This window comes from Centrocercus urophasianus, unplaced genomic scaffold (assembly GCF_019232065.1).
Source record: "Centrocercus urophasianus isolate 14NV4802_14NV808 unplaced genomic scaffold, USGS_Curo_1.0 seq_13, whole genome shotgun sequence".
Lineage (NCBI taxonomy): Eukaryota > Metazoa > Chordata > Aves > Galliformes > Phasianidae > Centrocercus > Centrocercus urophasianus.
Window position 1 is genome coordinate 41,674,775 of NW_024884475.1, and position 24,031 is coordinate 41,698,805.

The 24,031-nt window shown below is 40.7% G+C and overlaps 1 protein-coding gene across 1 annotated transcript in view; it reads right to left on the reverse strand.

The window, feature by feature from the left end:
* The window catches only part of ADGRL3 (adhesion G protein-coupled receptor L3), a 304,411-nt gene that overhangs the window by 145,793 nt on the left and 134,587 nt on the right, over positions 1-24,031 (reverse strand). The window contains exons 4-5 of the mRNA XM_042811914.1: positions 23,337-23,351; positions 20,767-21,567 (exon numbers count right to left, since the gene is read on the reverse strand). Coding sequence (XP_042667848.1) covers positions 20,767-21,567; positions 23,337-23,351 — 816 coding nt within the window. The remainder of the gene's footprint in view (positions 1-20,766; positions 21,568-23,336; positions 23,352-24,031) is intronic.

Consider the following 24,031-nt stretch of genomic DNA (forward strand, 5'->3'; position numbering starts at 1 on the left):
CTGCTTCCAACTTATTACCAAGTTTGAGCTAAACTAAGGTGCAGAGGTGCTGCAAGAGGGATATACTTAATCCTACAGCAAGCGATCGAGCAGGAAAAGAGATTAACACTAAAGAAATTAAATGAGAATGGCTATTTCTTCCATTAACCTAAAACAAAACAAAACAAAAACAAATGAATGACAACAACAACAAACAACAATAATCTAAGCCACCTCTTTTTTTTTTTTTTCTTTACTTTTATCTTTTTCTTTCTTTTTGGGATAATATAAGTTATGTCTCAGCGTGAAGGACATGGCTGCCTGTAGAGAGATTTTGACAACTCCCCTCTGAGTGCTAAAATGCTGTCAGCTGAAAAACCGAGCTGTTTGGGCAAATTGATCCAACTCTGACAGACTTCCTCTCTGTTTTCATGTTTTCTCTCTCAATCAAAAACCTTCTAAAGAAGTCAAGTTCGCAGATCCATTTGGAGAAGGGGAAAAGGGAGGGAGATCACCTACCTTTGCAGCACAGCTCTTTAACCTAGATGTCAGGACAGACTTGCCACATGGAGGGGAAGGTCTCAAAAATCTCACTCAGCCTCCTAATTGATGTGCTGTACACAGAAAGATGATTTCTCTAACTTGTGTATAGCAACCATATATGGCCTTTCTAAACACAGGGCAGAATCTATACATTCTGCACTTAGGCAGTAACAGCACAGGGAGCTGAGATATTAGGCCAGGGTTTATTTCTAATGCCAGTAACAGGCAAGCAGCTAGAGCAGGTGCCCAAGACAGCTTGAGATTTCTTCAATAATCATTAGGAATCATCTCCCCGTTCCTCAGCCCTAAGAAAACGAAATCTGAGCATTTTTAAGCCTTGTCCCTAGCTGTGAATACATCTGTAACCTTTCCGCATCAGTGACAATTTTGAATACAATTTTTGATGGTCAAATCCTGGGAGTACTCTTACCACTTTATAGCAAAGATTAAGCATACTGCTGTCACAGTCAGTAAAAGAACATCTTTTCATATTGCCTCAATTGGGTACTCCAGAAATCCCTAATCCAGCACGGTGAAGCAGTGCCAAGTAACTTATAAGTGTTTTACAAAGCCAACTTGGGGCATTGTTTTTGCTTTCTTTTCACCTTTGCAATAACAGCTTTACAACTTGACTGCTGTCCTGCTCACTGGGTGCTTCTCCACAGTTTTCCTAGCAAAGTCTCACAGAACAGTGATTTTTATCTTTCTTTCCTCTTCACCCACTTGTTGTCAGCTAGGGGAACCCATGCTCAATGTGACCAACTTTCAAAGACTACCTCTGAAGATTTGTGTACTAAAATTGCTTATTTATAAATTCAAAGAAATCTAAAATCTGTAGTGTTAACAATGACAGTTTCAGTGAAGCTCTCTACTGACTTCATAAACATAATTATGTCCCCTTCTATTGCCTCACAAAGCCAGAAACAACATCAGAGGCTTCGCCATCTGTCTCTTTCATTCCGCCATCTTGCACCTGCTTCCTTACAAGGACAGGAACTGAGAAGTTTGCAGTGGATCAAAAACTGCACAAGCCCACCAACTGCTATGCACAGAGCATAGGTCCATATATCAAATATTGTTCTACAGAGATAATGCTTATTTCATACAAGGTCAAATACCTTTTCTTTTTTTTTTTTTTTTCTTTTTTTTTTCTAATTATTATCAGATTTTTTTATATTTGGAATTCAAGCTTCTTCAACCATGTGTCTAGATTATTCTTATCTTAGTTCCCACGATGTTATTGTAAGACTTTTGGATGACAGTTTTGATTACAAGTCTGCATACTTCCTAGAAAAGCACAATCCTGATTGGTACTTGTTGAATAATGCATACTAATTCCAGCCTGAGCCTCCTTCGCATTGAATGAGTCACAGTGAATGTCTATCCTCTGCAGAAGGCAGCAGCAGGCTCTACAAGGGCACTGCTCTGTGGTTCCAGCACTGGGACAAGGTACTTCAGGTTCCCAAATTTCCTGATGCATCAGTCTGTCTGCATACACACAAGGGGAAGAAACATGCTACACTAGAGTTTGCTGCATCTGTCTGGCTCAAAGAAGGATTACAGAAGGCATACAGCATGACTGGAAATCAAGTAATAGAGTCTGAAAAATACATCAGAAAATGGCATTTAACCCAACCAGAAACTCTTTCAGCTCCTTCTGCATTAGGTTCCTCGTCTTTTCAGTGAAAGATGATGCTATGAAATTAATAGAAAGCTTCAGTTCTGAATATTTACCTTTGCAACAGACGATATTCAATTTGTACTCAGATGTATATTCCACCATTTCCAAAACAGAATGACTGAACAGCTCAGTGCAAGAAAAAAGGATTTTGTTTTTCATTTAGAGGCTAAACTCTTCAATTGCTTTAATGAACGTATACTTTTATATGCTTGCATGCTTGTCATCCTAGTCCTGACCACTATCTCAAAGCTCAAGCTAAGCTTCCTTATACAGGCTAACCTTTAACCTCGCATTTGAGTCTCTTAAGTAGTCTTTTGATCAAATAACTGGCAAATGCAAGCTTCAGTTCTCTGGCTGAACTGACAGCTGTCAGTGATGTGATGCTCTTCATTCACCCTGTCATGAACTGAGCAAAGAAGTAACACCAGTATTTCTGAATATCTGTGAATTTGTGGGATTCAAAACTTGCAGTGAATTAGTTTCACACTGAGCAATGATTATGACTTCCTCACTGCTGAGTATGGATACGTGCTTGTCTTCCCTGGATCAGGGAAAGAACAAAGCAACTGTATTCAGTCGTTGTTGTTTTGTATCTCATAGCATTTGAGGTTATTCCAAATAACGTTTAGATGGTCTGACGCTACTCAAAGGAAGGAATGATTTCTGGGTTTGCTCCTTGGGACCGAATTCCCACTCTCAGTAATAATGGCCATCACAATTCTGATTGCCATAATAGTTTCAACTGCAGTAGCAGCGACTACTGAAGCAATGGCCCCTGCAGGTGCAGGGAAGTGTCACTTAGGAAGGTGGCTTTGCAACTCCCTGTGTCAGTCTATCATTTCAAAGTGAGTTTAAGCTCATTCTCACAGGCGACCTTTTTGTGTAGGAGCTCAATCTTTCACTGTCCTTCCCAGCAGGGACAACTTAATTAGATATAGGGTTTCCTTCTCAAGTTACTGGATTTGTGGATTCACACTGTTGTTACTTTCAGGCAATTCAAACAGAGGCAAAAATGGACAACAAATAGGAGGGGGGAGGGCAGAGGGAAATCCTTAAAAAAACAAACAACAACAACAACAACAACAAAAACAAAGATAAAACCTGACACATCTCTGAGCAGCACAAGAGTTGCCTTCACAGTAGGATGGAGCCCTGGTATTCAATCCCATAGTGCAATATCGAGGGAGCAAGTCCTCTGAAAGTATTTTCCTTTTCAAGAAGCCAGTCAAAAATTTCCAGTTACTTTCACGTGGATGAGAAGCCAGATTGCAAACTGCCCTTTACTTGAGACAAAGGTGGCTTTTTGCAAGGTTTAAACTACTGAGATATTTTATTAAGGGGTGAGAACAGGAGAAGAGATCAATTACAGGAAAAAGTGGAATGGAACAAAATATCTTTACTACTGATTGAAAGTAGATTCTACACTTTTTGCTTAACAAGCTGGATGAGCAGGGAAGCAGATTTTCCCCAGGTACCTCAATCACACTGATTGCAAAGGTTACAAATGACCGGAACAAGCTTAGAGAGCTCCCAGAACAAATGGGGAAAAAAAAAAAAAGAAGAAAGAAAAAAAAGAAAGAAAGAAGAAAAGAAAAACAAAAAAACTATGAAAAAGCCTTGGTTTGTAAGGAGCTTGAAATGATATTGCTCCAAAGTTGGTGCTGGAAAGACAATCCACAATCAATCTCAAGACACCCCCCAAATTCTCAGATTACATCCCAGTTCTTTTAATCCAAAAGCAAATAAAACCCACCAAAATAATTGCTAATATGGATTTAAGCATTCCTTTATTATGTCCCAGATCTTCACAAATTATATTTTAAAGCTTTTCTTTCCATTTAGAAATGCAAGAATACCTTTGTACTTTTAAACAAAACTGAATATGCCATACAGACGAGCTCAATAGTGCTGTGAGTAGAATTGACAGCCCCGAAATTTAACTTTAGAACAAAAATGCAGAGCTCGTTCTCACAAAAATACGTGCATTTCTGTGAGGCACTGAGGAAATGAAAGGAGCAGAACATAGTGCCAGATTCCCAGCATCTTGGTGCTCTGATAGCAAAGCCAAGCTGCTGAGCTCTGCACGGGAACTCACATGCCTTGTTCTGCCAGATCCAGTGGGACAAACCATCACAGGGAGATGAGTTGGGAACTGGAATATCTTTAAACAACCAAAATGTCTGGGCAGCCCAAGTCTGCTCACATCCATAACATGAATTAGGGGATACGGGATGAGTTTCAGCTACTCAGGGTGTACACCAGAAACATGCACAGAAACACTGAGACAGCTAGAATTGTTAAGGGGAGAATGGGAAGTGCTGGAGCAGGTCCAGACAAGGGCAACAAGGCTTGTGAAGGGCTTGGAGAATATGCCCTATGAGGAGCGACTGAAGGAACTGGGGTTGTTTAGTCCAGGGAAGAGGAGGCTGAGGGGAGACCTTATTGCTCTCTCCCAATACCTGAAAAGTGATTGCAGAGAGAGTGGGATTGGTCTCCTCTCGCTGGTGACAGGACGAGGGGAAACAGCCTCAAGTTGTGCCAGGGGAGGTTTAGGTTGGATATCAGGAAAATTTTCTTTACAGAAAGGGTTGTCAAGCACTGGAATAGGCTCCCCAGGGAGGTGGTTGAGTCACCATTCCTGAATGTGTTTAAAAACTGTTTGGATGTGGTGCTCAGGGACATGATTTAGTGGAGGGTTGTTAGGGTAGGATGGTTAGGTTGTGGCTGGACTTGATGATCTTGAAGGTCTTTTCCAACGTGAGCAATTCTATGATTCTAAATCATCTTTGAAATAGTGAGTCAGGTTTTGATTAAACTGGCAACTAGACAAGCAAGGAGCTACATGCCCTGAGGTTGCAGAAATGGTAGGCCTCTTTCAAGTCAAACAGCCACATCTTCAGGTGGTGCAAACAGCTGCACTGTGATAAGCAGGGCTGCATCCTCCCACAGAAGCTGCAGATCCAGCAACTCTAGCTGAAGGATCTGTGGACAGGACCAGTAATACAAACAGCAACCAACTGCATTCAACTGGGAAGAAGCTACTGTTAAAGAAAACAAAAACGGAGACTTTTACAGTGATTTCTAATACAACACAGGACCTTATGATATGGAGACTGGCTGCCAACAAGAACCTTCATCTGTGTTGACCTCCTCTCTCAGTAGTCAGCAGGTTTCTTTGCAAAGGGCAGGTGGGAAAAATAAAGTGATGGAGTGAGGAGGAGCAGATATCTGGCTTTACCCTCTGACCATCAGAAGCTGGTACGGATCTTCAATCCCATTTATAAAGGTCTGCACCATTCAACAAACTGAGGCATCTTACATTTTCAAGTGACAGAAGACAAAGGAAAACAGTCATTCTATCATAATCACCGTAAGTTAATGATAATTTACTAAAATTTCACCAGTTTCATCTATAATGATCTCCTAATGAGTAGAAGGTTTCCCACATGAAGAAACTAGGGCCATCTGAGGTCAGCAGTCCTACCCCTCATATTTAAGCAAAGACAATTGTTGTAGGCAAATGAAGGCATAGGAAACTTCAGAACTGATCAGTATGTATAACAAGAGGACAGGCTGCTGTCAGGTAGAGATTGTGTAGACACACTTTGATGTCAGCAAACACTTTTTGATCTGGTTTGCATCTCCTGGTTTCAGACCAAAGGTCCAGGATTCAATTTTAACTACCATCAATACAGCTCCAACGTGGACAGAAAAGATTACAAGATAAGTGCAGTATGGGGTGCAATGAAATGAGAAAATGCAACCATCTGAGGATGCAAAATATGACTCAGCTAGAATTACAATGAACCTCCAAGTATTCAGGAAATGCTGTTGATGAAGGAGAGCCCCAGAACATCAAGAGGAAGACTATGCCTGCACTACTAGCAAAAAAACTGTGCACCTTTCATATCAGTGAAACTTTCATTCAGAAACCCTGGAAAGGCACTGAGGCTAATTTTTAACCAAAGTCATCTGTGCTTAGCTCTGAAACAACTGATGGCCTCATAAAAAAGACCATATTCACAGCTAGCTCTGCTGGCCAATTCTTACTCTCATCTCTACTTTTGGCATTCCACATTTTCAGCCACATTATGCACATCTCAACTCCCCTTGCTGGTTTGTTGTTAGCACGAGGCACCCAACCATCACAAACTCTGGCACATGCTGCAGCCCCTGCAAAATGCCAATTCCTCTATATGAGCCTGAAGCTGAATCTCAGCCTTTGCATCTAGCAATAGAGATGCAATATGCAGATTTGTCTTAGTATGTAATTAAACACAGCACAATCCTGGAACTTGAAATTCCATATGCAGGGTGAAACATGAAGGTTTGCTCTCTGTGCAGAGTTAAGGCGCTGATTTCTATATAGACAAATGTCACCATTGGATGTAGTTAGAATATCTTCCTAAACATGAGATTTATGAAGATAAAAGATTCCATCCCAGAATTTCCAATAAATAAATCACCCAGTAATTCACTTGCTATGCTTGCTCCATTTGCTCCAAAGCAAAATACAGGGTAATGATTGATCTTACTCAGTGATCAACAAAATTCAAGCAAATGAAATTCCATGGTGAGTCTAGCAAGGAGTGCTGGGATTTTCCAACATTTACCACCAGCACAGGAAAGTCACAAGCTAAAGAAGAAGGCAGAGTCACAAAACAGCCATAGGGTCAGATAGAAAGGTCAGGAAATATTCCTTGGTAGATCCTGTCTAGGCAGCTACAGTACATAGGTTCTCTGCTTGGACAAAAAATGAAATGAGCCCAGGATATAAGACTCAAGTCAACAACAAGCACTTTACATCACTCCAACAGGGCTGAAGGGCCAGCAGTCCAAACCAGTGCTGAGCAGAGAAACTTGCCCTCTGAAAAAAAAATCTGACATGCAGCATCCTTATTTTGTTATTACGTTGAATATAAAGCTAAAATTCCTGGAGCAGTGTGATTTTCAGAGGATGCTGACTCAAAGATAACCAAACCTCTTTTGTTTCCCAGGACTTGACTTTTTTTTTTTTTCCCCCTTGGATAATATTAAAACAGTCCACGCTAAATGTAACATTAAAATTTAGTGGTAACAATGTTTTAACATTACTGATAGCAACAGTAGCATCCAAATTACTTGTTTTGATACTTTCTGCCACAAAAGCGCAACTTCCTGCAAAATCTTTTGATTTTATACCACTGGGACATTTTCCAACATTAAAAAACAAAAAAATCATTCTGATGACAATGCATTACTGTGCTGTGGTTTAAATGTACAGTTTCCTACATCTAAGGTCCAGGCCAGCATAAAAAACCTTTAACCTTACTAGAGGAAGAGGCTGCAAGCAGTGATGTCCCAGCTGTCTCCGTTTGCCAACTGGATGACTCCTTTCCTACCTGAAAAATTTTGCTTCTGAATTTCCACCAAGCTTAGGAACCTGTGCTGTCCTGCATAATGCAAGACAGCATTATGGTGTCAGGACTTGGACTGCATCTTCACTTCGCTAACTGTAGGGTGGTTCAGGAAATCTGCTCATCCCTTCGCAACTGCAGTACCAAGCCTTCCTTTACCACTGTCGAGGCCTTTTCCCAGATCATTTAATCTTGATTCACCATCTTATCCAACAGAGCCCACGACTGCTTCTACTTTGCCCCAGGTCTACTTCACACTAGTCTCGCCAAAAGACTCTACAGACTGGAATGTTAGTAAAGTGATAGAAATGTATCTTTACATTGCATTTAGAGTGATGTGGGGAATCAAACAATTTGTTCTGCATAGCATCTTGATGTCTGACTAAAGTCAGGGAATCCTACCAAATGCTTGTATCTAGCAGAGCACATTCATTGCTTATAAAAGATTCCATCAAGAAGAAAAAAAACCACACACCCACAAAATACAAAAATCTTCTGTCTGTAAAGCAGCAAGTATGTCCCTGCCTTCTGTGAGAACAAAAGTATATTTAGTTAAATCACCTTGGCAACTGAGCCAGCTTGCAAACTCTACTTTTTCAAACACATCTAATCAACGCACAAATCTCTCTCTCCATACAGACACACACACATATATATTTATATAAAATGTGTACAACTTACTGTTGATAGTACTTCCTCCAGCATTAGCTGCAGAGCAGTCTATGCTCCATGTCTGATTTCAGCTGCCAAAAGATGAAGTCTCAATACCAAACAGACCTAAATTAAAATCTCAAAGATGTGGATACGGCTTCTTCCAAACAAGTCAAAGGGCCCTGCTGATGTCCCTCCAAGAGGCATCTGCACCACCCTACAGATGCAGGATGACATCTTTCTGGAGAAGAGCTGCTTCCATGACACAGCCATGGACTTCAAGGCAGGTTTTTCAGCTGCTATTTACAAATGAAGATAACTCTGACCTTGAAACATCGCCCATAAAGAAAAAAGCACAATGTATATCAGTAGATAATGAATCAAGCTATACAGAAATCCGGGAAGATGAATTTTTTTCCCCAATGCTTTGAAATTGCCTGAAAAATTTCTTCTTTAATAACTGGATCTATTTTTCAGGCATTCAGTAGAATGATCTTTATGTTGTTAATAAACACGTTTGTCTAATGAATATCTTTTAGTAATCTTGCCTCTAATTCAGGAAACCCAAGTGCAGCTGAGACAAAAATATGCACATACTAAAAGCTCAAATTGAAGAAAAAAAAATCAATTCCAAGTTAAATTACCCATCTTAAATTTCAGTATAAAGCCTACTAGAAATACTGAGTTCTTGAACTTCAATTAATCTTTAGCTCTTAAGCCAGAAGGGAAAAGGATTCTTCAGAGTATCAGAAGGGAAGCTGCAAAGAGCTCAGGCCAGCTTGCCAATGGACGTCACTGTCGCTTAAACTTTCATCCGTGGCTCCGCTGGGCTACTTAACTCGTGCTCATCTCAGACTCCTTTGGGTTTCTTTTTCCAGGCATCTGTGTGTGACTGCCTGCATGCGTGTGGCATACATTTTCCAGTTCCACTTCTCAGGGATTAATTGGCAGAAGTGCTTGTCATGGTTAAATAATTTTATTTAATTTGCACCGTGTGAAGATATTTGGGCAAAAGGGAAAAATAATTAAAATTTAATTACTTTTTTTTCCCCCTTTATAATGAGAAACAGTTGCATCCCTCGGAGACTCAGCTAGGAATAGATCATCATTCATTTTTATTGTTAAATATGCAATTCAAGGAAAAAAAAAAAAACCTTAAAAAAAAACAACAAAGATCAATCTCTTGTAGTAGAAGAGTGACATACAGCCGAGTCTAGAATAGGTAAAAACAGATCTCTAGAATCAATGACATCTGAACCTTATTAGGATGCTAAGAGGACAAGATAACATCAGCATCCCCAACAGAAATATTCAGGGGACCTTCTCACAGGTTTCTACATAAATAGATACATGCACGCAAGTGTACTTTTACTGAAAGTCTCAGAGATGTCTCCTCCATGAGTCCTGCCAGCTCTGGGAAGCATCATCTTCAGAGGCTTCACCACACGCATTAAAGAATTGCATAAAACTAAAAACCTCCCATCTCCATTTTTTTCTAGTTTTGGGCCCATCTCAAGCTGAAATATCAGTTTGCTTTCTGAAATTTTCAAGTGGGAAAGAAGACTGCCTAAACCATCCTCTTTTGATGTTCCCTTCTTTTATATACGACATCAGAAAAAGATTTCCCTTCATGCAAAACACATAGAGATGGGCAGAGGAGGCAAATGGAGGACAGAGATTTATAATTGTCACAGATAGTCTTATGATACACAGAAAGAAGCATTTACCATAACTTCCTCCCATGTTCCCCCAGTCTAGAAGTAACTAGGAAGGCAAATTTATGGACATGCATAAGCCCATGAGCAAGGTGATGGAGCTTTCTGCCTTCAACATACAGATCAGTTTGCATGGAGATCAGCAGCACAAAACTCCCACTGTCATTACCCTGTACACCAGTTAGCCCCCACACCATTTCAGCATCATTTGGGCTTCTTCTCACTGGCTACAATTGATGCCTCTACTGACAAATACATTGAGGTGATGATGTCCAAATGCACTATGGTAACAAATTTCACTGGCAAAGGAAGACACGACTTCCACATTATAATAATTTGAATTAAGACTTTTTTTAGTGCCCCCAGTACATATTTACGTATTAAGAAAACGATAACCTCTTTCCACAAGAACACATGGATATATTTTGTTGTGAAAAACCTAGTATGACCATGCCCTCGATACAATTTAATGACTGTTTCCCAAAGTGCTTCTTCTATTCTCTATGGTTCACTTCCTTGCATCACCATCGTTTACTCAGTGTAAATACAGACTGCTAAAAAAAAAAAAAAAAAAAAAAAAAAAAAAAGTGAAAAACAAAAGGCAATAAAATCAAACCAACAATAAGAAAAAAAAACATTTGGAAGTAAATCTTCCATTACCTTACGGAAAAACTGCTGGAACAAGCTTTTGCCCTTTCCAATGGACAGATGTTCTCATCAACGAGAAAATTAGAACTTGATGACAAACTCCAAGGTTTAAATGTCATTCCCTACCAACTCTGGTTCAAATGAAAATGGAAGTGGCATTAAGAGAGCAGTATGCAAGCGCTGCAGACTGGTAATTTCCTCTAATTAAAAAACAGAGTTTACAGAAGCATTTAGCAATGTTCACCATAAAGTACAAATCTGAAAAGAAGGAGGCTCTTTCCCTGTTTTCAGTGCCCAGCAAGCTACTTTTCTGCTGCCAGTGAATTGCTTGTTTCCTCAGACTGTTCAGGAATTTCTCACTCTACGTAACAATTTGCTAACATCCTCAAAAAAAAAAATCTCAGACCTACCAGTAACTCCTGTAGAAAGCACCCTCCTGAGACTGGGTGAGTGAGGTATAAGTGTAACTCAAGCAGACGTGTGATTTGTTTTTTTGTTACGTATGATATAAAGAGGCACAATAGGACTCAAAAGGCTGGGCATACAACCTAGCATTTCCAATGCAAATATTATTTTACCTGGGAGAGAATACCTATACAAGAAATGCGTCATGAGAAGTGACACACTGATTGTCTCCTGGAGGCTGGGTGCCCTTCTGGAAGACACACTTTAGTTAACGTCAAGTCATTAGGCTCACTACAAGAGGAAGCGGATGAAATCCAATCGAATGCATTACAGAGGTCAGACTAAATGAGCTAATGGTCCCTTCTGGTCTTAAAAAATCTATTAATCTAATTTAATTCTCTGTTCTACTCTTCATACCAGAGTCAATTTAAACTCATTTATATGAAAAGAACACATTACAGCAGCCTTGCACAACACACCACGTTCTGACTATCCAGTTTTAGGCTATCTGAAAGCTTCATTTAGGAGCTCAGGAGGAGGTTTTTGTCATTTATCTGCAAAGAAAGCTTTTGTTTACAAGCAAGGCACCAAGTAGAGGCACCTCTCCTAACTCAATATTGGATGAATCTGCATCTTAAACAGTGTGAATACATCAGGAACTTTCCCGAGCACTTTCCACCTTGGCTTTTATTTCAGTTGCTGGCATTCCTCACTTGTCCAGATCCTTGCTGTGCTGAGGACAACAGCACTTTTACCAATAAAGCCTTTCCAGGTGCTCCAAGGATATTCCTTGTGAATAGCTAGTAAAATAATACTGCAGTAATAAAATACTTGGCAGTCACTGTCCAGTGAGAAAATCATATGCTTAGATGGAGAGAGTAAAAAATATTCATTGTTGTCAGCAAGGGTCCCTGTACTGTGTACATATGCCACAGTAAAGCAAATACTATTTTACTACTTTTTTACTATTTAAAAAAAAATCCCCTCATTTTCTTTTTCATGCTGCCCTCCCTGCTGGAGCCTCAGCACTCACACCACCATTACTGGTCCTTTGCTTAATTCAGCAGTACAAGGGCTCCAAACACCATGTGAGTTCAAGCTGATCCATCCTGGCTATCCTCAGCATCCTTCATGCGTGCTTGAAAGAGATGAAATAAGTTAATGCGGTCAGGGAGACAAATGAATGTGAGGCCAATACATGGAAGCTCATAAAAGTTCTTCACACAGAATGTTGGGAAGGTGCTGCAAACTCACAAAGAAGTTCCTCATCCCTGTTGGCACATCTATACTTGTTGTCTTCTTTATATTTTCTCTTTCTCAGCACAACACTCCCTTGACCCCTTCCCTATGTCCATCTTAAACACCAACAGATGCAAAACATTGCAGAGCTGCCTGATGCTTGGTATCTCCAGGGGCTGTGCTAATTCATTCCAGCTATTTGAAGCAAGCATGAATGGCACCCCATTAAGCATGCTCAGACGGGGATAAAGGCAGCTGATTTTCCCATCTCCTCTCATGGCCAGAGTATAAATTCTGCAGTTTTCAGTTCTGATGTTTCTTTTCTTCCTTTCCTCCAACCTTTTCTCAGTCTGAAGCAGCCAGTACTGTGAGAATACAGAACCTAGCAGGTTTGTAACATGAAACACCCAGTTTGCTTATTCAGTGTCAGTCCTTTTAAACCGAATCCTATCTTTCAGTGAAATTTGCCTTAAGACCTGTTTCCACTCAGCGCATTTTAATCAAGCAAAAATCCAGTTACAGTGAAGAAATCCTGTTACAGAGAACAATCGCTATGTTGTTTTAATGGACACGTCTCTTTCAGCTAAGCCTTCATCATCTGCTTTGCCCCCCAATCATAAGCATATTCTTGAAAAAAACCTTTTCAATGTAAAAATGTAGGACAGATACTGTGACTTCAATGTATATGGACAGTCACTGTTTGTTCCAGCTTACAATTTACATTATCCTCTTCTGGTGCTTTCAACACAAATCAGGAGGCTAAAAAGCCTTTCACTGACAAAGTGCAATTCCTTCTCGCTCCTGAAGCCCAAGCCCAGACTCACACCAGCTTCAGAGGATTTAGCTGAATAATGGCACCGCAAGAGCTTAGGGATTTTGTTCCAGAAACTTTTTTTTTTTTTTTTTGTATTAACCTTTGCCCACACTCGCCTGGCAGACTGCTCACCCAAAACAAATGGGCACTGTTTTACTCTTCCTTTCTTCGTTACAATGTCTCTTGACTTTACGTAGTCACTATGCCAAAATGCACTTCAAGAAGGTGCGTTTCAAAATGTATGTTATCTCTTTTTTCTAGGCTTTGCCAATCTTCCCATGCCAGGCTGTTGACAGCATCGCTGACTAGCATTTCACAGCCCTTCATGGCTGGTCCCATTTCTCCAAAAATGCAGAGATCTACAAACTACCTCACAAACTACCTCACTTTTTCTGCACGTTCAACCTAAATCCAAGAATTTTTCTACAATCAAGCCATCAATCCAACTCCACCATGAGAGTTCAGCCAGATTTCTGAGGGTAAGGCTGACCCCTTTCCACTCCTAGTATACACTTTGGGTACTTTTTGTACCTATAATTGTGCTTCAAGAGTTTGGAAAATTACTTGCTGTCACATCAGAAGGATGAGGAGTTGCACAACTTCCTGGAGTCAAGGGACTCTGTAAAGACCCTCGTGAAAGCTCAGTAATTTTGTGGTTTACCCCTCTTTGAGTGCCAAGTTTGAAGAGCATCCAGTGCATTCTCTATTTGCTTCGATTCCGAACAGAAAAGATCAGGACATTCATGAATAACGGGCACGTGGTGATGGGTTGATGGCTAGACTAGATGATTTTAGTAGCCTTTTCCAACTTTAATGATTCTATGATCCCCTCCTCAGTCTGCTTAGTGAAGAAGAGGAAAGAAAAGCTGGCATGGCAGCACTGCAGAGCACTGGCAGCATCGAAGAAGTTAATTAGAAATGTTGAACGAGGCTTCAAGAGACGAGTCTTAATAAGTGGCGCTAAAAATATTACAGTATTCATTTTCAGAACAAACACAATCAGTGGCAGACATGCAAGGAGAGCCATGGTGGAGGTATTTTCAGTGGGGAGCAGGAAAAGGGCTGATCATGGAAAAAAAAACAGTAGCAAAACCCCAAGGTGCCACATTGAATCACAGAATCATTAAGGTCGGAAAAGTTCACTAAAATAATCTAATCCAACCATGAAATAAGGGGCCACGTCCCCATGCCCTGAGCCAGGTTAGTGGCTCTGTAGCCACACAAGAGCAGAGCTGCAGGGAGCACAGACTGTTTGCATGCCATGGTGAAAGCCACGAGGAATTAGGTGCAAAAATATCATGTAGGTTGAGAGGGTATTACCTTGAGAAGAAGCCTGGCAGATTATAATCCTCTTTCAGAGTGAGAGGAGAGGAGATGGCAAATGTGGCAGCTCAAGAATGGATCTCCTGGAATCTGAACCCTCGAACCATGTACAGATCTCCTTCCTCACAGACAAACCAGAGAAACCTGCTGGCCAAGTGTTACATCACACATTTGTTGATAAAAAGCCAATGTAAATCTCTAATACTCCCAAAGTTTCTCTGGTTCATGATGCAGTCCCTCATTTGTTTGCTCCATGTCACTTCTTTCACACAGCTCCAACCAACACTTGCCTCTGACATAACTGGGTTTGGTGCAGAGGATTTTCATCAGACAGAGAAGCTGTGGTGGATGGCAATGCAATAACCTGGTGGTCTCAAACTTAATGAAAAGACAATTAATTTCAGCTCCAGGCTGAGTTCTGAAGCAGAACAGCTCACCTCAGAAGAGGAAAGCTGCTATCCTTCATCCACAGTTAATGTCTCTTTCTCTCTGCCATCACCCCACTATCTGCCACAGTACATCCTATGCTTCCTGCCACAACAGCTGCTTCGGCTTCTCAGACATGTTCTTGGCAACATGCTTTTCCCCTCCTGGTGTTTGACAGGATTATGAAGTGCAAAAATCACCAGCCTCCTTTTGTTTTGAAGCTTGAAAGTGAAGTTTCGCTTCATCATTTGTCTCTCGCTGCCCTTTCCCTATATCAAGCCATCAGCCCAGCCACAAAGCCCAGCTTGCATTCCTGTGTTTCCTGGCCTGTGGGGACTCAGAGGTGTGACTTGCCTGCAGATTTCATGAAAAATTCACATTTGGTTTTCAACAGGGACGGCTGATCTCCAAAGAGGCACATCAGCAGCCCAGAACTGTTCCCTGATGGGTTAAAGCCTGCTGTACCATCTTTCCAGGCTGGCTTATATAGGAATACAAGGGCTGTTCTGGATGGCCAGGCTCTCTCCTGTTCCACACCCACTGAGAGGAGTATAGCATTTATTTAGGAGGAGGGAGCAACCACATATCTATCTCTACTGGAGAGGCACTGAAGATACTCTCATTGTGCTAAACAAACAGCATTAATATTTACGAAATTTTTCCAGAAAGAGAAGGTTTTGAAGCTGAGAAATCTTGCTTTTTAGTGCGCTTACTTATTTATTTATTTATTGTAAGACGGTAAAGAACTCAGATTTTCTGGCCACGGGCAAACATTGCTTTTTGAAAAGCATCCAGTGGTTTGATACTTTGCTATTTTTTAATCAAGTACTGCTTTATAAAGGGGAAAAAAATAAACAGGACAAAAATGAACAGATAGCTCAGGCCTCAAACTGGTGAACAAATGTCATTCATGCCCTTCTGGATCCCCGTGTACCCTGGTCAGGTGAAACACCCTCCTCTTCTTCTAAGCCTAGGGTACTGGCTGGCCAACTAACATAGGCCGAGATGCCAGCTTTGTTAGAAAAGATGTAGTGTCCCCACGCTGCTTTCCTTTACCTCCATACTCAGCCACATCTTTCTATCATGAATAGCAAAAAGGAGACTGAAATATTTATAGAAAAAGTGTGACAGGCATATATGGGCAAATATTGGAAGATAAAAGCCAGGACTCCAGTTCACAATGTGAGTTTGCAAAAGCTGCTGAAAGCAAGGGCTGATCTCTGCAAACTTCCAGCAACACTGTGCAGCCAGCAGCTGTCACTGTAAGCAACCAAGAGGAACAGGAGTGAGAGAGCTGGGGGATGCTCCTAGGTGGGAAGAAAGCAACTGGAAAATAAAAACACAGGAGAAGCTGCAATTAAACACTCAGCAGCTCCCCAAAACCATCCCCTGTCTGCCAGGAGAAGCCGCTCATCAAAAAGGCTCAGCTGGCCTTTTAAAATGCAGCCCGAATCTTCCGAGATGCTAAGCATATCTTATCGCAATGGGATCACAGAGCAATAGCAATTCATATCCTGTGCACAAGTGGGATTTAAGATTGGGCAGCCCTTCTGATGCATTTCCCAGGCAGGGCTGAGCTGCATTAAAGGCAAGCAGCGCAGGAAGCCTCTTCCAGCTACCTATTAGCACGTGACAGCTTTGAAACGTTCAAGATCCTCTGCCCACTATCCACATTACTCAGCTGTCAAAGTAAAGGCCTCAGATTTATGATGTGAAAATTACATTTTAACGAGGTGTCATATGTGTTTAAAGTTCTTATTCATCACCATCCCGCCACATCTTTTACCCAAGACACAAATGCACTTAATTAGCATATTATAAGGACAGAGGGTTCACCTTATCTGCATTGTAAAACTGCTTTAGGAGAAGAAACCACCACCCTTACTGAATAAAATGGATGCAGTCGCATGTCAAGAGAGCATCCTGAGATACTGAAGGCAAATGTGAAGGATGAAAGTTTGATGGGCACTCTCTGAGGTTTTTAAAGTATCGCAGATACGGATGGAAGCTTCGTATCACATTTCATCACCAGGCTGGCAGTTTGCAGGGTTAATTTACAGTATACGAAAGCCACTTAAGTGCAAAGAGGCTGCATTACAAGTCGTATATCAAGTCACTATCTTCCTCACAGATAGGGCACATTTATTTATTAACATCATACATCCATTAGCAGCCAATAACGCATTTCCAGGGTCTCCTGAACAGAAACTTACATGGGAAAAACAGAACATCTCTTCAAAAGCAGGATGTCTGCATTTTCCATCCTGCCACAGGGAACAGCCAGTAGCCTAAGCAGAGCTTAACCAGCAACAAACAGCCATGGCCTTGCAGCACTTTTGTCCCCAAGGTTCCATCTCTGATACCTGCATGCCTGCAAAGAGCTCTGTGGCACTGCGTGTCACTGCCAGGACGTGCAAGTTGTGTCCTCATCCTGGTGCCAATTTAGGAAGAGATGTTACTGCAGCTGCCCAGGGAATGGAATGCGTGTGCCCTGCTGAGGGGGCTGATACCAAAGCTAAGCACAGAAACTCCAGATTTTGACACTCATTTACAGTGAGATATAAAAGCCCAATTTTTGCAAACAATGGCCTGGGAAAGCTCTGTGACAGTGAAGATCTCAAGTGTGTACCAAACCTACCTGCACAAATAGGCATTTAATTAAAACGCACAGAAAATGTTTAATCGCAGTGAAGAGTGAGAGGATATGATTCCTGCCTTTCCTGTAAGAAAAAAGACTCCTGCTGCCTTTTTTTCCCTGGATGGTCTGGGAAAAGACTGAAAATGTTTGAGTCTAAGTGATCTGGAGCCTCTAGCACCTGTTTTTTATTTCCCATATCCTCGAAATGTACGATACCAGAGATTTCAAATATGTTTCAAACACGTTAACTGGCTATTTAGGCTGCTAAATATATTACTTTGCCTGTAACAATCAATTTTTGGCTTTAAGAGTTCTGTTTTTTAAACTTCACCCTTAACTGCTTTTTAACAACCAATTTCCTTGACCCATCAATTTTACAATCTTTTATTTTCTAATTAAGCAAATATTGTTTACATATTTTGCTACTCAAGCTGTAATGCTATAGAAAAAAGCTGCAAAATGCATTCTCTCTTTGAACGTCACCCTTTCTAAAGGAACTGAGAAGCTATAGCAATTTTAAAAGAGAAGGGAAAAATGTATCAACAATCTGCTGTTTGTGAAAATAAGTTAAAAGAGGAATCTAAAAATATTTCCTAGGTTTTCACCGCTTTCCCAGTGTTACACAGGCTCCTGTCCCACTCTTTGTTGGAGGACTCATGGCGGGTTTAATCCAGCCACATAGTTACAAGTATATTGCTTATATATAAAGAAATTCAGCATGAAATTTCACATTAGCCAAAAAATGTGTTTCATTGGATCCTTAAGGGGACACTCAGGCTGGATATTAGGAAAAAAATCTTCTCAGAAAGAGTGTTGATGCATTGACAGAGGCTGCCCAGGGAGGTGGTGAAGTCACCAACCCTGGAGGTGTTGAGGAAACGTGGAGATATGGGCATGGCGGGGATGGATTGGTGTTTCTTGTCCAACCTTAATGATTCTATGAGAAAGAGTCACACAGACCTTGTCTACCAGCTTCTCTCTTTTGAAAAGAATTAAATGTTAAACAAGTATTTGCTCCCCTATCCAACTCAAAACCAGTGGTTTCATTTGACTAACTAGTAAAATAATGTTCCCCCTAATCAGGCTGTGCAGGTAATGGAGCACTGAACTCCCTCTGCAAATGCATTCTCCTTTGCTTTGAAGTGCCTCAACCCCATTCGACCTGTCAAATCAAGGATTTCACTTTCTGTCAGTGCAGCCTTCTTACAAAAGTCCTGCAAATCTACATAGCAGTGAGGTAAAGGCACACCAATGCAGTTCTGCCAAACAGACAATTTCAGCAATTTTCAGAGAAAAGAAACGCATGTAAAATTCAGCTTTGTGTCCACGTTGCAAAGCTATAAAAAGCGTACAAAAGGAACAAGAAGGCTTACCAGATTCCCTGACATCAACTTAACCCTCTTTTTCCAACATCCAAAGCCAAAACCTACTTCAGCTTTTCATTTTAGAGGATGGTGGGTTTTAAATTCCCACCCAAACAGTGGTGAAATCAAAGGGAATTGAAATCCCAGCCAAACAGCATGACATGGGAATAACTCAAAGTCTTATGCTGACATTCCCAGCCCTCCACAAGATTTTCATCTGCTCTCCCGTCTCATTAGCTTAGACTCTGCTAGGAAAACGGGATGGGAAGGTACTTAATTTTTTTACCAAAAAAAAAAAAAAAAAAAAAAAAAAAGTACAAATTTTGAGTTTTTCATTAAAAATGGCTTTTTTAAAAGATTTTAAAAGATTTTTTTTAAAGATTCTATTACTGAAAACAGTCACTACTTGAAAAAGAGGCAGTAGAGAGTCCACTGTAATATCTGCAAATGAATCATTGAAAAAGAGAGAAATCCTGTGAAATAGGAGGGATGGAATTGATTTTCACTCCTTGAGGATAACCAATAACTCACAAATTGCTCTGCTTCACTCCACTACTCAGAAAGTACATGCTCATCATTAAGGTGGGAGAATGAAAAGTGTTAGTTCATTTCTTGCTCATTTTAGATCTTGCAGAGGTCAAAATCATTGAAAGGATCCCCACTCTTCCCTTAACCCAGGCTCATTCATTTAGTTCTTCCAGAAATCCTTCTTGTCTTCCTTACGTTTTTGTATCAAAATTGGAAATTCATCGCTCGATTACTACCTCTATTCCACCTATCCTCAGATTTTCATATCCTCAGTTTCTTTCAGCATCTTTTTAAAGTGTGGATGACAGTATGTATGTAAGAAAAGAAAAGCTCATCTCTACTCCTCTTCTGGCAATTTGAATCCACTCTTAGTCTTTCTCATCCTCAAAAAAGAATAGTTTGGAAATAACAATGCTACTAATCATCTAGTTTACTATCTAAATTATGTTACTTCCATCTCTCTCACTCCTTTTTCAGCATCTCTACAGACACGGTCCTTCACAGGAAATACCTGGTAACTCTGACTAAAATAAGTTTATGTACAGCAATAACCATTTGTAAAAGGCTTAGCACAGTTTGGAAATTCTTGCACCATCAAACAAGTATGACCACAGTAAGTCTAAGTCATGTTACTAGCCAAGTGGCAATTGTGAATGCAATACTTGCAAAAAGACGAGGATGGTAATCTTAAGTGACTGTAACTCAAATGAGTAATTAACAGTGTAATTTCTGACACTAAAAGACGTAGAAAAGCTGGACATCCTCTGAGGATGGATAGGGTGGGTGTTCCTCTATTGGAGAAAGTATTCTACAACGTAGACTTGAATTAAACGCTTTGAAAAAAGAGCAACTTGAAGGAAATGAAAAAAAGCAACACTTTGGAAGATTTTTTTATCAGTTTCTCGTCTGATTCTAGACATGCACTTGTGGGTGCTCACATTCACAATAATTAGTGGCTTCTGTAAAAGGCCGACGCTCCCTCATGTTAATGGAATTAGCTCATCTAAACTGGCCTGCAATTTGTCCCATGCTGTTTGCAGCAACAGCATCTTCCATGCTTTGTTTTGTCAAAATTCCTGCAAAAGGGGTGATGATCTTACTTATGGAGCAAACTTCAATTGAGAAGAAAATAGCGTTGCTTTTCCTGTGACGTAAAAAAGAACATGGGCATCTGGAGACTGTTTCAGGTTAGTTACAGGTAGCTTACCTGTTTCTCTGTTTCATTATGGACTAAGATATTAAAAAAAAAATTCTGCATTTATTAATGTCTGAACATCCATCATAGGTATTGCAGTAGGGCTTAATTTACAAACACAGGCAGATCATTACCACAGGATCATGTTTCAATTTCACACCCAATTTGTGAGAAAAATAGAAATCCCAGCTGAGATTTTGTTTCAGTATTAAAACCCTTACCTGTTCTGCTGTCCAGTGGGCCAAAATCCAAGGAATACTTCACTACGTGATAGTTGTTCCATACGTAGAGAAGGTTGTCCCGGGGATTATAATCCACAGCAGCAATGTACTGATAGGAGTTTGGAAAGGGCACATCCACCATGCTATCCTTGCTTTGGTCAGTGTTATATATGTAGTCTATTTTATTCCCCGTGGCTTCATTGTCATCATCTTCATACACAGACTTGACCACATATAAAATCCCACAGATCATAAAAGCGTTAGAAGCTGACCTCTTGTCATAGGCAGTATCCCACGTCCCTTCAATCCTTAATGTATAAGGGTTTAACTGGCTAATGACTATTTTGCCATTATTTTGTTCTGTTGCATAGATTACCCATAGCCCATTCTCATCCACGGCCAGGTCTATATCAGACTTGCCTCCCCAGCGGTAGGGAGAGGTGTCATGGTAATTTGCATTAGCTATGATAGCCTCCCCGCTTTTTATCCTTGTCCGCAAGTCAAACTTGACTATATTTCGGGTTCGCTCCTTGTTGAAGAACAAAGCCCCATCGTACACCACAAACCCTGTGCCGTCCACTCGGTGCGGGAGTTTGTAGGTCGTGGTTGGCCTCCCAGCGATGAAGTCATCCTTGGAGGAGTACTCTGTCAGTGTGTCTGTTCGATAAGGTGTCCAGGGCATGTAGTAGATCTTGTCAGACGCCTGCAGCGGGTCTTTGCACCAGGCACCAGACTGGTGGTCGGATTCAAACAGGTGTTCGCTCTGGTATACTCCTTTTAGCAGTCCAGGGCAAAGGAAAACTGTTGGAGGGGGAAAGAATTTAAAACAAAAAACAAAGTTAATGAGACTCTGGAGGTGGTTGGACCAAACTTCGAAATAGTCTGCAGTTCTGCAGCAGAGGACACTCGAGGTCAAAGCAATGCCCTGTAACTGGAGACCAGCCATCCTGCTGGCCAAGCCTCTAGAACAAGACTTGCTCCACCAAATTTATTGTTTTTCTGCTTTTTCTATCAACTTTGGCTCATTTTCTTATTACTTTTCAAATCTATTTTTACAGGTGTACTTACTTGGACCGCTTGCCTTTGTAAACTCTGAAATGAGTATGTGCCCCCAAAGGATTTCTGGGTTTCTATTTCCAGATTACATTGCAGTGAATCTGTACCTACTAGGTGAAGGGTTAAACTCCAGGGGAATTGTTCCACATAGTTATTTTGAACAGCCCACTGCAGAGTGGCCTAGAAATGGAAATAAGAGAAAGAAATTCCCATCCTTACGGCCCAAGCGATATTAAATATTTAAGGGGTACCAATAGCAAAGCAAAGGAGAATCCCTTAGCAACTCAGAAAACCATTTAAAGCAAAGGGAGCGGGAGAGGGAATACCCAGCTACAGACCAGTAGTGGAACTAGAAATGAGACTTCTGAAGCTGCTACAGGACACACGAAACATGCAGTCCACACAATTAAAAATGAATGATGTATGAAGGCTGAAAGGAAAAGGAAGGAAGGAAGAAAGAAAGGAGAGAAGGAAGGATAAGAACTGGAGAGTTCCACTGGAAAGGAACCCGAGGTTCTTGATTTTAATCAGTTAAAAAATGTCCTGTTAAATATAGTAGTAACTCGTAACTTAAAAACATATACCTTCTATTGTTACATGAGAGGAGCACAGAGGAGCGGTTTGACTAACTGGGGTGCTTTGCTGCTCAGACTTCTGGGGGGGAGAGAGGGGCCGGCTCATGGCTGGGGCATGCCCAGGGCTCGGGAAGAGGTCAGTACTGCCCGGCTGATGCTGGCATCCCAGGAATGCCAACGCCGAGAGTCTGGCCGGCTGCATGGGGAGACAAAAGGGGCACAGGAGGGATGTGCAGAGAGAATCAGGCTTGTCGGCCTTCGTTGTGCACCTCAGCATTCTCTGACCCGGAGGGCTGCACAGGCTTCAGGGGGAGAATATTTGCTGGTTATTTGCAATAGCGATCTTCAGGAACTCGAATAACCACCAGGATGAGAGATGAAGTGGGGAGCTGCAAAGAGGCGTCCCACCCAAGTTTCTGGTAGCACAGAGCTGGCAGATGGGATCCTGCATTTGTGCTCCCCGCTTGGAGTGTAACCAATTATTTTCTAAAATTCAGAAATCGGTAATATCCTCTGGAGAGGGAAACAGGAGGAAAATCAGATTTAGCAGCTGGTGTAAAAGCATATTGCCTTACTGGAATCTCAGAAACCACCGCAAGTAGCTGACAAAGGGGTGCCATTTCTAAAAGGCTTTTGCAGCATAATTAGATATACTTATGCACATACATACGTGTGCATGCTTTCCAAATTCTTTGGGGCAGGAGAAAAGTGAATTATCTAAACCGTTGAAAAGAAATTCAATGAAAGAAAGTGGTACCGGTAAAACTTTTCAGCAAAAATGAGTTATCTCATGAAGTTGAGCAGCAGAGAGACTAAATAAACTTTAACAAAAAAGTAGTGAGAATTAATGACAAAGTATTTCAACTAAAACGTTAAACTGTTAAATAACTTAGCCTACACATAAGTAATATATATATAATTTGAAAGGTATTTAATTACCTTTTTGCTCCACTTCTATTGTAGAGAGAGAAGTAAAGAGAGAAAGGAGAAAAGAGAATAGATTAATGGTACTGTATTGGCTAGGTACTTTTCTTTACCTCTTTCATATGAAAAGGAAGAATTTATAATTTACTTTAGATACTGCTACAGTATGTGAACATATTTTATATATAGATATATTTAAAGCCTTCCCTCTCATATACACTGGATAACATGCAGACAAGCTGAAAAAAATACAGACATAATTTCACTTTATAAAAGCCTTTAAAAGGAAGAAAACCAACACTTTGAGACATACCAAGTTCCCTAAGCACTCTGAGATACCTCAGTAGCAGCAGCCTTGGACTAAGTTCATGGAACAAAATGAAATACCCGTACTCTGAAATACGACTGATCCAGATTTATGTAAGAGAATGAACTCTTCCAGGGAGAAATTCTATGAAATATACATCATCATATATTTTGCCAAAATCCTGTAAGTTAGAGATGCCTACTTTATTGAGCAGGAGAACATTTCCTTACGAGACTTATAGAGAGCTTAGGTAGTGAAATGGAACACATTCATAGACATTTGCAGAATCTTGTCTTATGTCTCAGAAAAACATACTTCAGTACGAGTCAGAGGAAAAAAAAAACACAACATTTTAAATATTGCAATACTTACATGATTGTCAATGAGAGTCCAAAAACTTATA